Source organism: Neophocaena asiaeorientalis, unplaced genomic scaffold (genome assembly GCF_003031525.2).
Source record: "Neophocaena asiaeorientalis asiaeorientalis breed wild unplaced genomic scaffold, Neophocaena_asiaeorientalis_V1.1 scaffold170, whole genome shotgun sequence".
Classification (NCBI taxonomy): Eukaryota; Metazoa; Chordata; class Mammalia; order Artiodactyla; family Phocoenidae; genus Neophocaena; species Neophocaena asiaeorientalis.
Window position 1 is genome coordinate 1,722,215 of NW_020172463.1, and position 13,591 is coordinate 1,735,805.

The following is a 13,591-nucleotide window of genomic DNA, read 5'->3' on the forward strand; positions in this document are numbered from 1 at the left end:
AAATAAATTTATAAGCTATCGGATTGAATCTAATTTCTAAAATACATGGGAAAAACGTGTCTCCAGCCTAACTTTTATTTCACTATCTTTATTACTTAGCGATTTCTTTCTCTACTAAAATGAACTGCTAGAAATATAATACCCTAATTATTTACAAAGCTACTCAAAAATACTTTTTTTTTTTTCTTTTTGTACTATGCGGGCCTCTCACTGTTGTGGCCTCTCCCGTTGCGGAGCACAGGCTCCGGACGCGCAGGCTCAGTGGCCATGGCTCACGGGCCCAGCCGCTCTGCGGCATGTGGGATCTTCCTGGACCGGGGCACGAACCCGCGTCCCCTGCATCGGCAGGCGGACTCTCAAACCACTGCGCCACCAGGGAAGCCCTCAAAAATACTATTTTTGAAATTAGATTTCCAAATTAAAACTTACATATGAAAAATAGCAAACAAACTTAACTGGACCTACTGATCTCTTTTTCAACATACTATAACTGCAAAGTGACACATAATGTGATGTATCAGAAACTCTGACTGAAAGGCAATTTTTTTTTCACAGATCAAACCATAATATAAATTATACTCAAGACAGCAATAACGGTTTTCCTGAACAAGGTACAGGAAATTAACCTTCACAGTACAGTTGAGGACATTTTAAATGATAATGTTATTAAATTTTTCTGGTCTTTTTATGATTCTGATATTAAAGTCACTGATAAAAATGTCTTAACATTTACATATCATCTTATTTTGATTTTTCACTAAAATAAAAATAGTGCTCCAGAGAACATCTGCGGGTAGTACTGGGCCACCCACAGGCCACTGGATACCAACAGTGTCCAAGCACATTTGGCCAGGGCTTGATCTAGCAGCGTTCAGATGTGTAGATGTTCTCCTAGAAGCCAAGGCAGCCTTTCATGATCACTGAAGAGCTGCGCAGCCATGAATTGATCAAAACCTTCCCTAAACCTATTGATGTTTCCAGCTTGACTGTATTGAGTATTTAACCACAAGGGCAAAGGAGAATGGAGAAAAGAAGGCTCGAGCAGAAGCTTCACAGCTCTGGTTCTGAGCCCAGTGCATCTACCATATGTGTTATGGTTCCCACCATCAGTTTCCATTTAGAGCCTCGAGCGCTGTGCTGCAGTGTACGGTATTTTTACACCACCCCAGCTTCCCAAATAGCTCTGCCGTTAGGATGGGAGACAGTGCAGACTACAACTTTTGCTCACTAATAACAAGGAAAGAGCAGCAGAAAAAACAGATGGTTTAGAAATACCACCACCCATTTGGGATAAGATATGAATTACATGCACATTACAATACCGAACAATGAAAGAATTCCACGATGAACAACAAAAGTGCAGGATAAAGGCCACAGATGTGACAAACACAACGGTCCATTTCTGATCAGCTATCAGTTATAATTTCATTTCAAATATAGTATTGAAAAGTCTTGTTCCTCCATTATGCTCTTTAACTGGCCTGTGGTTACTCTTGATTACCACCTTTGGTACAATACTCATGGCTTATTATGGGTTAATGCTTCCTAATTTCTCAAAAGAAAGACTGATTGTGTGAGCTCATTTTGAAGAAATTCCAGAGGAATTTCTGTTCTAAAGAGGTCCTACCAGAAGGCACATTATACCATATGGATCCCTGACACTTTTATGATCTACATTTGAGTGATGTCTTACTGCAAAGGAGTTTGGACATGTTGTACCTCATAAATTGTTTATTCATAATAACCAAGGTTCAATGTGAAGAAAAAAAAGTTTGGACAACCTCAGTCATAATTCAACTTGGGTTCATACCAAGGGACAGAATCATTAGGGAAGAGTTTCAGGGAATAAGGATTTTTCTTCTCTGCCTCTTTTGGTTTTCCTCAGCTTGTCTGCTCCAGCTTCTGAGGCTGCAGTGGGGAGTATGCCCAAGAAATGGTCCCATGAGCTGAGGTGACAAGATAAAACTTTAGAATAAGTCTGACTTAAAGAAAAGTGAAGCAGCAGGACAGGGCCCTCATTCCTAAATGATCAAGTTCCTTAGCATGATCAAAACTTTATTTTGTAAGATTCCAAAGTAAGCCATACTCATTTTCTTTGGGAAACACTTTGTATTGCCTTGTTTGGCATTAGAAAGAGGAGCCAGGATAGCCATTTTTCCACAGTTATGTGCGTACAGTCTTCCTTAGGAGCAGAAAGACAGACAAAATTAACTCCCTTTTGGTCCTGTGATTGTGATGATGAATCTGATTTATTCTCTGTGATAAGAATGAGAATTTCTTTTCACTTAAATAAGGCCTCACTGCCATACATTTTCTACTTAGTTTGCCGTGCTCTAGACTTGCACATCTGTATGGTTTTCTGGGTATGGAAGGAGTTCACTGGGTGTTTGGCTACCAAAACAAGTTACCACATACATCTTTACCTGAAATTAGGGATAAAACATGTACGGACAAAAACTCAGGGAGCCAAACCAATTAGCTTGAAAGAAATTATTTATCTGAGTAGGCTTTAAAATTTGTATTCAAATTTAGATGTATGCTTTTCTTGGACAGTAATGATGTCTATCTCTTTAACAGACTATGTAGTAAATGGAAGTCATATCAAATGAGGACAGTCTGGAGCGTGAAAGGGGAGCTATTAATTATGCCAGGACAATGCAGAGCAGGACTGTCTCAGGCAAACTGGCAATAAGCAATCTTACGGGTAAGCACGCCACTATAAAATGTTTCCTATCATATCAAACATATGTGGATGAAGCAATGATGCAATCACATATAGAGAAAGAATGGCAGGAGGAGATGGGAGGACGGAAAGCAGTGAGGGCCTTTAGAAATAGTCTTTTCCCCCCAATGTTAGAAATGGTGTACGGAGCCCAACAGTTAAAATGTTAGCATACAAACCCAGACAATTCAAGCCTTTCCTCTTGTAACTGCGAAGAAAATTAGTCTTTCTTGCATGAGATTTATGGGAAAAGGAGGAATAAAAAATACCATGGCTTGGGCTTCCCTGGTGGCGCAGTGGTTGAGAGCCTGCCTGCCGATGCAGGGGACACGGGTTCGTGCCCCGGGCTGGGAAGATCCCACATGCCGCGGAGCGGCTGGGTCCGTGAGCCATGGCCGCTGAGCCTGAGCGTCCGGAGCCTGTGCTCCGCAACGGGAGAGGCCACAGCAGTGAGAGGCCCGCATACCGCAAAAAATAAATAAATACCATGGCTTATCTCATTACACAAAGGTGGGTATTTTTCTTTGCTTTCAATTTTTAAAAATCCATGTAACGGAAACAGCAATAAGTCAATTATCAACAGAGGCTATTACACAAAGGAAAGTGAGATTTATCTAAAAGTACTAGATAGAGATGAGGGTGGGTAGATTTTTGCTATTTTCTGGAAATTGCTGGTAATGATAATAGGGTCATGTTAGTTGAATAGCTAACATGGAAACCCAGAAACGCCACTGGTCAAAATTTCTCTGCAGACTATTTAGGCATGGTTCTTCTATTATGTATACAAGCTTTAAGCTTAGGTGGAATGAAGTCAATCGGGAAAAACTTTCTTTTTGCGGGGAGCTCTCCAATAAGAACCAATGAGATTTTTGATAATTAAAAGATACTTAACACAAGACATTCTCCTGATTAAATATCAATTTTGCACATGGAACGGGAAACTATGGGTCTGTCTAATTATATTTAAACTATTGTCTACATTTACTGCACATTTTGCTTGTTAAAATACTGATACTTATTTGCTCTGTTATATAATACAATGTCATTCAGGAACTGCTTTCCTATGTTTTTGTCCCCAGTTTCACTGTAAGCTTCATGTGAGCAGAGATTATGTCTCATGATTTTTCTCTTGTGGAGCGCGCAGCAGAGTCTAGACACATACTGTTTCATACATTCTTGTTAATTGATGTGGAGCCTGAAGACGCCACTTCTGGGCACTCTGCCTGATGCTCTGAAGTCAGAGGCATTGCCTTGCCTGCTGGGTGGAAGAATCTTCTTCCTCTCAAGCCCCATGTCATCATAAGAAGATCTTACGAAGACAGGAGGTGTTTCTAGCCTTCCCCTCGTAAGCTTGTACTTGCCATGTTCTGTTTCCTGTGGCTCTAGTATCCTACGGTTGTCTTTGTTTAAAATCACAGCATTTTTTTTTTCAGGAATACATCTTTATTAAGATGTCTTGTACATGCCTATTTAAATGTCAGCATAATCTAATTACGAGCCAAATGAGGCACAGCATCATTTACATCATTTGATAAATTTCCATCATTTGCCGGGGACTAGTGATTTGAATCCAAATACTTCTTGACAGCCTGGATATAACAAACATTCTGTAGCTCTGTATAGCAGAAGCTTGTGGGTGGAGGTACATTCTTTTATTTGGTTACTGCAACCCAGTTTTGAACGTGAATGCAAAAATTCTGTTCAGCATTAGACCTAGCTGTAAAGGAGGATACCATGAGATCACTACAGGTCAGGGAAAATGTCAAAGGACTTGGTTTAGAAAGCTTTGGTTAGGATTTCCTTCCGTACTTTCTGTGGTCCCACTATTTTTTCTCCAAGGAAAAAGTTTGGGGACACAGAATAAATAGAGCCAAAGCTAAATGTTATGCATGTAATTCAAAAGAACAGAGTGGTTCACAAAATTTCAAATATGGGTCTTTTGTTTAGATGCATGCATTTCACGGTCGTTAAAAGAAAACCCTATCTGAAGATGATGAGAAATAGATTGAGCTTTCCCTCCATTCATTACAAAACATTTTTTTTGAGCATTGCTCTGAAACTTTAAATGAGAGAACGAAACTTTTTCCACACTTGGAAACAGGTTGTATATAGAGGGCAAAGGTCTGTTCTGTTCTATCAAGCCCCTGGCATGTGAAACTGAGAAAAACAGACTGAACCGATTAGTTATCCAGAGATTAGAGAAAGTGGTGTCGTGTTTTTTTGGTTTCCTTCATCTTCAGGGCAGAGTTTTTCTTACCTTGACATGATTTCGCTGTTTCATTCACACTCCATTTAGTGTCATGAAATAACAGGATAGAAAGAGAAGGATGGGAAAGGAAATGAGCTTGCCCTCTTTTGGCTCCTAAGAGTCGGGACCCTGAAAACATTTTCGTGACCTTAGAAACATTAGAGAGAGCTGAGAAAGCAAGAAGTGAGGGGGGGTGGTTGTGAGATGAGAGAGGCAGCCGCAGAGCACATGCAGGGCTCCGCAGGCAGTCAGGATTTTGTTGTTCAAGTGGCTTAGGACGCAAAGCAAAGGGGGTACAGAGCTCCCAGAGGAGGACTGATAAAGAAAGTCGTGGGAGGTTAAGGCAGATTGGTTTGCTAGGTTTGTTACAGGTGAGGAGCGGAAAGGCAATGAAGAGAAGGAGCATTGCAGGGGCTGGCTAAAGAAATCGGAATTCGTTTAGGGTTGAAAAGAAGGTCATGCACAATTCCTGCTCACAAACTGAGGACACAACAGCATCAGACACCATAGAGAAAAGACGGAATAAATACCAACATTGCCTTTGTCCCGAATAATGAAGCCTTGCATTGGTCAGGGAACAGCAAAAGGATGGGAACAAATGACTAATGAAGGGACAAAAACAGGAGGAAGCATCTCTTGCCGCTCCCTACAGGTAACCACAGAATTCAACAGGCCAAGGACAGGGGGATGATATATTCCACCTTCTGAGTTAGAACTTCACCTGTATCCTGATCTCTACTTGTTTCGACTTATTCTTCTTGTCTCCCAGTTAAATTCGTGAGAGCAGGACATTTTACTCAACTTTGGAATCTCCTCATGGTACTGAGGGCCAAGTGGGTATTCAATAAATACTTGGTTATCGAAGCAGAAAAAGTATTAAGAACTGTGCTGAAATCTTGTCAAGTTTTTTCAGTATAGTGACCATTAATACCCTGAATTCATACCCTGTATTATACCGTGAAAAATGCCTACTTCGTTCTAACTCTATCACAGCAAAAACATTCTAACTCTACAGCCCTTTAAAGACATTTCAGTCGTTCTGCCAGAAGGAGAAGAATCAAATACAGCAGGCCTGACATAGCCAATTATTTTTATAAAGTGGCAGAGGGGTGGGGTGGTGGAGGTTCATTTTGATAAAGATGATTTCTCAATGGCCTGCTGTCCTAACTAGTTTATCAACCAAAATTACTTTTACAGAGAGTTGTAGAGGATGGGCAAAGGGATATGTCTACTTTTCCCCTTACCAGCTGGGGGTGTAATTCTCAGCCCCTGGGCTCATCAAAGAGTAAGCAGATTTGAGATCCTCTGAGATAACACACAACTTAAAACTTGCTATTCATGCTTCAGATGATAAAGTTGGAAAGAAGACACTGGCGGAACACCAAAACAAAGGAAATCAGCAGACCGTAAATGGGAGCGCCCGGAACCAAACCCTTCTCACTAGGCTAGTTTTTTCAATCCATTACTCAAGTTCATATTGTACTATGTATTCTCCTCATATATTATACATTCATGCCGTTTGGATTCCTGTCCTCTAACATTCAAAAGAGATGACCTGTGAGATGGTGGAAAGAGGCACAATGAACGTATATGCAATATTAAAAAGCTCTGTTTTCTAATATTTATAAAGCACAATGAAATAATTTTAGAAGACCTTCAAATAGGATGACAAGTGCCTACACGATATTTTACGAGCTAACTTTCAAATGGGCCCCAGTGCATTAAACAAGAAGTGGAATTTCAGGTAGAACTGATTGGTACCTGCTCTGTGCTGCTTTCGGAACCATTACTTTCACCATTATGAGTTGGAAGGACTTGGCTAACATTTTACTCACATTCCTAAAATCTTCAATGACTACATTCGTGGCTCTAAGGAAATCTAGGCTTCAGATTCAAGATCAGATTAAACATAAAAATCCCAACCAGGGCTTCCCTGGTGGCGCAGTGGTTGGGAATCCGCCTGCCAATGCAGGGGACACGGGTTCAAGCCCTGGCCCGGGAAGATCCCACATGCCGCGGAGCAACGAAGCCCGTGCGCCACAACTACTGAAGCCTGCGTGCCTACACCCCAGGAGCCGCAGCTGGAGAAAACCCGCGCGCAGCAACGGGAATGCAATGCAGCCAAAAATAAATAAATAAAATAAATAATAAATTAAAAAAAAAAAAAAATCCCAACCATTTCTTCTCATTATCTGGTAGCTTAAATAAAACTAGCAACCTCTTCCCCTATTACCCACCCCTGGCTCCCCAAATACATTCCTGATTTTTCTCAGGGGCTTAGGGGGAAAAAAGTAGGAAACAAAATTTAAAACCAAAAGATATAAGCTTTTTTTGAGTTGACAGGCTTTCTTCTTTCTTTTTTAAAGAAAAGTTTCGATCAGCTGGCTTTACTTTTGAGATACATTTTGAACCTCAGAATATAAAATCACCACGCCAGATCATTTCAGCCTCAATATATCTCCTGTCAGGGCTTCAGCTGTTATTAATACACCCTTGTTTTTTGTGGCTTTCACTTACGCCTACTTTCATAAATGGCTCTAGATTTCTCGTAGAGCTCATATGGGTCAGGCTTCCTTGGGTCAAAGGCCTCTGTTGAGTCAGGAAATGAACTCCTGTGAAGGGCGGGTGGGAAGGGCAGGTTCTGCGGTATGGCCGGAGCAGATAGACTCGTTTGAGGACTGCCTTGATTCTCCCATCGGTCTGTTATCTGGAAAGTGAAAGAGAACAGAGAAAATGACTGACAATGAACTCTTTCTTGCTGTTTCCCTTGTCGCATACCACAGCCCTCACCTTTAAGTTTGACTTTCTTGCCCTGTAGACTTTTCTTTCACAAAACATTCAAAACTTTGGTATAAGTGCCTTGAGAGATTCTATTTCTATATAATAAAGCACCACAGATGGTTATAAATATATGTGTTGCCTGACTTTTGAATGTAAACTTTCATAACCTTGTCACCTACTAGCTAGTAATTTTCAGCACATCACTTAATCTGTCAGAGTCTGTTTTTTCTCCCTATAAAATAAAGACAATATGTATCTCAAGATAATTTATCTTTAAGTGCTTATGGTATTGTTCCTTTTCTAAGATGGCCCCAATTCATTACACCATTTTTACTAAAGAAGAAGATGAAGTAGTCTGCATGCATCCATTTGATACCTATGCATATCTGAACCACCTCCTATACTTGAACATTCAATCACTTTCCTCACAGTTTATAAGTAATTATACAACCCTTTGGGATTTTTGAATTGTTCAAAATCTTCTACGAAGCCTCATTTACTGCTGATCTGGTGGTTTCTTCTCCAAAATGCTGCTGCTGCTACCATCATAATTTATTAATGGTCTGTAGAATACTATGCTCTTTCATATACATTACCTTCTTTGATCCTCACTATAGCCCCGTGAGGTAGAGCAGGGACTCATTCCTTTTTATCAAGGAGAAAGCTGCGTTCACCGAGATCACCTGTTTGCACAGCCAACTTCAAAAATCAACTGATTGCTCATTCAAACTCAACTTCAGCTTTTCTGCTTTGACTAAACCTGTCGTGTGCAGAATGATATTAGGGTACCCTCTTGTCTAAAATTCTGCACTGGGTGAGCGTGGTCCTCAGGCCGCTCTCTAGTGGGATACAGTGGCTCCTGAGGGCCCAGGTCCTGATTCTCTCTCTTGTATCCACTGATGGTCTCTCCTCATTCCTTGGCATCCATCAGGTTCTCTCCAGCCTCTGAACCCTTGCATACTTTCTCTTTCTGCCTGCAAAGTTTACCCATTTTCCACTCTTCCATCTCTCATCCTCATTATACCTGGATACTAGATTCAGATGAGACACCTGCTCTAGAAGGCCTTTGCTGACCATTCCTGATCTGGTTACTTGTCCCTTCTGGGTGCTCCCACAGCACCCTCTACCTACCCCTCACACTCAATCGTAATTGCGAGTCTACCTTTGTCTCCGCAAATAGATTATGTTGGGGAGAGACTGCAGGGGATGCAGTTTCTCCCACTGTTGTATTACCAATATATAGCAAGTGCTCAGAAAATGTAAATTTAGTGACTGAATGAAATCATCAGTAACATATGGTCACTTGTTCTTTCTTTAAAACCAGTTTTGATACACACTATTTTGAGCTTGACAGGATTTTAACTTTCGGGACCCTATTGCACTGTCCTGCTTCTGTTTTCATGATGGCTATATTTTGGTCAGGGCTCCAAAGCAAGCTGTCACCTATCAGTGATAATGTTTTAAAGGTAGAGAGGATTTGAGGTACTATGTACTGTGTCCTTGTGTAACACAAAGGTCCCTGTGACTCACTTATGTACTTGGGACTGTGGCAGGGGTCAGGTAAGCCAGCAAACTGGGAAAGAAATGGGTCATTGACCCTTCTCTCAATAAGACTGGTGCTACAGTCGGAATGTTTGAGGTCCCTCAAAATGCCTATGTTGACAACCTAACACCCAAGGTAATATTACTAGAACGTGGAGCTTTGGGGGAGATAATTAGGTCATGAGGTGACAGCCCTCATGAATGGAATTAGTCCCCTTATAAAGGAGACCCCAGAGAGCTCTGTAGTCCCTTCTGCCAGGTGAGGTTACAGCAAAAAGATGGCCATTTAGGAAGTGGGCTCTCACCAGAAACTGAATCTTCTGGAACCTTGATCTTGGACTTCCAGACTCCAGAACTATGAGAAATAAATTTCTGTTTTTTATAAGCCACCAGTCTATGGTGTTTTATTATAGCTGTTGGAAGAAACTAAGACAACTGGCTTCATTTTAATTTGTTTTCTATATGGGCTACTGACCAAGCTTTCGTTTGAACAAGGGTTCTATAGCTAACAAAGATGGAAAACCCCTAATATTAAACATAATCTCTAGGAACATAGAGAGGTCCAGCAGCTGTCAGTGGCAGACCCTGGGTCAGAAACCAATCTATAACTATAATGGGAGTGCTATTTGCAATAATAATACATTGAGGGGAATAACTGGTAAATTTGTTTAGAGTTCTGGCTAATTTTCTGCTCAGTGACCCTTTTGCTCCCGTTTAGTAAAAATCTTTAAATATGTGCTTCATAATTCATTTGAAAGCAAAATTTGCCTACGAAGCCATGGTGGGTTCCTTTGGTCATCCATTCTCTGTGCCTTTGCTATGACAGGAAGACCCACGTTGTGGCTAAAGGCGTATTTTTTTATTTTTCACTTTAACTGACTTTAGGCACCATGTGGGTGCATTCTGGCTATGACTTTCTCCCTTCTGTTTCCAAACATAAGATACTAAATTCTAAAAAATAAATAAATTAGAAATATGGTCTGAATTGCTGTAGTATCATCATAGGGCTTCAGCAAATGTCTATTTCTTTCTCCCATCTTCCACGGAGGGTTATCTGATTCCTCCATAAGTCTTGCTGGTATATGCACTGTCCATGTGCAGTCATTGGAGCAAACATGGTTCAGGTGAAATATTAGTATTCTAAAAAACATTCTGAAAACTACAAAATAAATAACGCTTTGGGCACTGTTTGGGAAAGTTTCTGTGGCAGATTGACAAATTCTACAATTTCTATAGCAGAGATGGAGAAATTCACTGATTCCAGTTCATGCTTAGTAAAGCATTCACAATGTCTTGCTGTGACATGCATAAACCCTCAAGTCACTCTGTCAGGGATTTTTAAGACTGTAGAGCAGAAAATCACAGCGCCCGTGAAATACTGAAAAGGCAGACTTGTAGTTCTTCACACCCTTGCCCCCTAATTGAGTTATTTGTTATTCCGACGCAGAAGACCATGGAGCAAACCCCCTGCCCTGGGATCAGAGGGCACCCTCTGCTTTCTGGGACTGGTGTGCTGATCTGACAACATCTTTTGAAAGGTGCCCTCTGTTGACTTCTCCCTACTTTCTTAGATAGCTTGGTCTTTGCACTTTTGCTTTCTAGCTGGACACCTTGTGCTCACTTGTTCCTCTCAGTCTTCGTGAACCACCTAGATTCTGATCCCATCCCCTTATGCCACCTAGAGTCTTCCTGGCCTTGACCTCTAGAGAACTGTGTTTCCTGCCGGCGTTTGCCTCTCAACAAGGCTTCTGATTGAATCTTGTCCAGTCCCAGTGGTGTCCTTACCTAGGCTAATATTTATAAACACATAACTAGAGTAAGAAACATGAAAACAAAATCATTTTCTTTATATGGCAGGAGCCTTGTATCTCTGTTGGCCTTGACGAACGAGTGAATGTCTAACTGTATGAAAGGACAGTCCCTGAAGTATCAGTGGACAGGGGGGACATACAGTCCACAACGAGATATCAGAGAGTAAAGCAGAAGAAGCTGATCATGGTGTGGTTGATGCTTCTTAACTCCCCCTTGGCGAACGAGTGAATGTCTAACTGTATGAAAGGACAGTCCCTGAAGTATCAGTGGACAGGGTGGACATACAGTCCACAACGAGATATCAGAGAGTAAAGCAGAAGAACCTGATCATGGTGTGGTTGATGCTTCTTAACTCCACCTTGACGAACGAGTGAATGTCTAACTGTATGAAAGGACAGTCCCTGAAGTATCAGTGGACAGGGTGGACATACAGTCCACAACGAGATATCAGAGAGTAAAGCAGAAGAACCTGATCATGGTGTGGTTGATGCTTCTTAACTCCACCTTGACGAACGAGTGAATGTCTAACTGTATGAAAGGACAGTCCCTGAAGTATCAGTGGACAGGGTGGACATACAGTCCACAACGAGATATCAGAGAGTAAAGCAGAAGAACCTGATCATGGTGTGGTTGATGCTTCTTAACTCCACCTTCTGATTCGAGGATGCACACTGGGAACAGAGGGCTTGTGAACAAGGCAAGTTGTCCTCCCCATGCAAACTCTACAAACTGCTTCCTGTAGAAGCTGGGGTAGTCTAAACACACCTCCTCAGGATTTTAGGGCAGGGCTGGGAGATGAAGGCTTTTGGCTTGATTCAGTACTTGAAGAATGAACTTGGACTCCTTCCAGATGGAGAGACTGAGAACCCACTATAATTAATGCATTACTTGTTAAACAGAAGTGACTATCTTTTTTTTTTTTTTTTTTTTTTGGGACCGGGGCGCGAACCCACGTCCCCTGCATCGGCAGGCGGACTCTCAACCACTGCGCCACCAAGGAAGCCCCAGAAGTGACTATCTTGATGTGGATTAGCTTAAGGTGTGGATCAGTAGGACGGAAGAGTGTCAGGAAGTGACACAAGACTGGGAGAAGGGGAGACCTCACTCAAGGTAACATTTCCTTATCCTAAGGATGTCATCAATCCTCTTTCAGAGGAGAGAGTGTATAAATCCAAATACAGTAGGTATGTGTTTATATATATATTTGTTGAAGTGAATAGTTTTGCAAACTACCTTCATTTCGTAGGGTGATTAATTTATTAAGGGTTTATGCATGGAGGGTCTGCTTTCTAGGATGACGATAGTTTATATTTTTGAGCATGTAGAGGCTCTGCTTCAAGCACGTTACATGGACTAAGCCACAGACTCTTCAGAGTAACCATATGAGAGGAGTATTATTATTATCCCCATTTTATAGATGAACTTGAAATACTGAAAGCTTAAGTAGCTAGTGGAAGGTACGCTAGCTAGTAAGGAGAAGAAGCACAGTTTGACTGTAGGCAGTAAGCCTTCAGAACCTGCACCCTAAACCATTATACCACACTGCCTGTCATCACAGTCCCGAGTCTGAAGAGTTTCTGGGGGATACATGGAGGATGTTAAATTGACAGTCTTCTATCTTCTCTTAGCCTAGGACCTGGAACTCCAAGCCTTGGCTTTTGTAGGGATGTATGGGTTCAGGATTAATTGTAAATTAAGTTCATAAAACTTTTTTTGGAATTATTGAGTACGGATGTAATTACTGTAATGACAGCAAATGCTGTAATTATGCCAAATGGCATCATTTGTGTAAATGTGGTGCATATAAGGAAATCACTAGATTGCATAATTGTAGCACCAGGATGAGGTTACAAGAGTCCTTGTTAAATTAGATAAAGATGTGTGTAACCACAGAGCACAGATTTAACTCTGACGGTGAAAGGAAGGCATTATTTAGAGTTTGGTCAAGATCGAACAAATTTCATTTAAAATACCTCTTTCAAAATCACATGCATCACTAAGTGGTTTAACTAGGCCCAAGTGAGACCAGTTTTCCCATCTGATATTCTCTGTGGACCAGATGAGCCGAATGCTAAATGAGGACATGCTTGGTTGGAATGTTCTGACAGCTCAGCCGCTCATCACCAGCTCCGGTTTCCTCATCTGTCTTTGAGAGGAACCTGGAGCTCAGGCATATTCCAGGGCTCAATAATATTTTATTTTCACTTGTCTTCAAATAATTTTAAAGCCATGTTATTTAATTAAGCCAGTTATTGCGCTTGAAAAGTATGCAAAATTATATCTCCATTTCTAAAATGAGAAAATCAAGCAGTTAAATAAATATTTCCTCAGTAAAAGAAAAAAGGGAAGCATTTAACCCAAGAATTCCCTACTCACTGGCCAAACCAGGGGCCACTGCTGTCTGAGCTGCTTACTCTGAGAGGAATGAAAAGTAGGTGGAAGATGTGATCCCCTGAGATTTTTGTTTTGTTTTGTTTTTGTTGTTA

At 41.2% G+C, this 13,591-nt stretch overlaps 1 protein-coding gene across 2 annotated transcripts in view; it reads right to left on the minus strand.

Annotated features, from left to right (window-relative positions):
• MAGI2 (membrane associated guanylate kinase, WW and PDZ domain containing 2) overlaps positions 1-13,591 on the minus strand; it is a 1,308,856-nt gene that overhangs the window by 156,535 nt on the left and 1,138,730 nt on the right. For both annotated transcript variants that reach the window (XM_024738094.1, XM_024738093.1), the window contains exon 12: positions 7,488-7,677. In XM_024738094.1, coding sequence (XP_024593862.1) covers positions 7,488-7,677 — 190 coding nt within the window. The remainder of the gene's footprint in view (positions 1-7,487; positions 7,678-13,591) is intronic.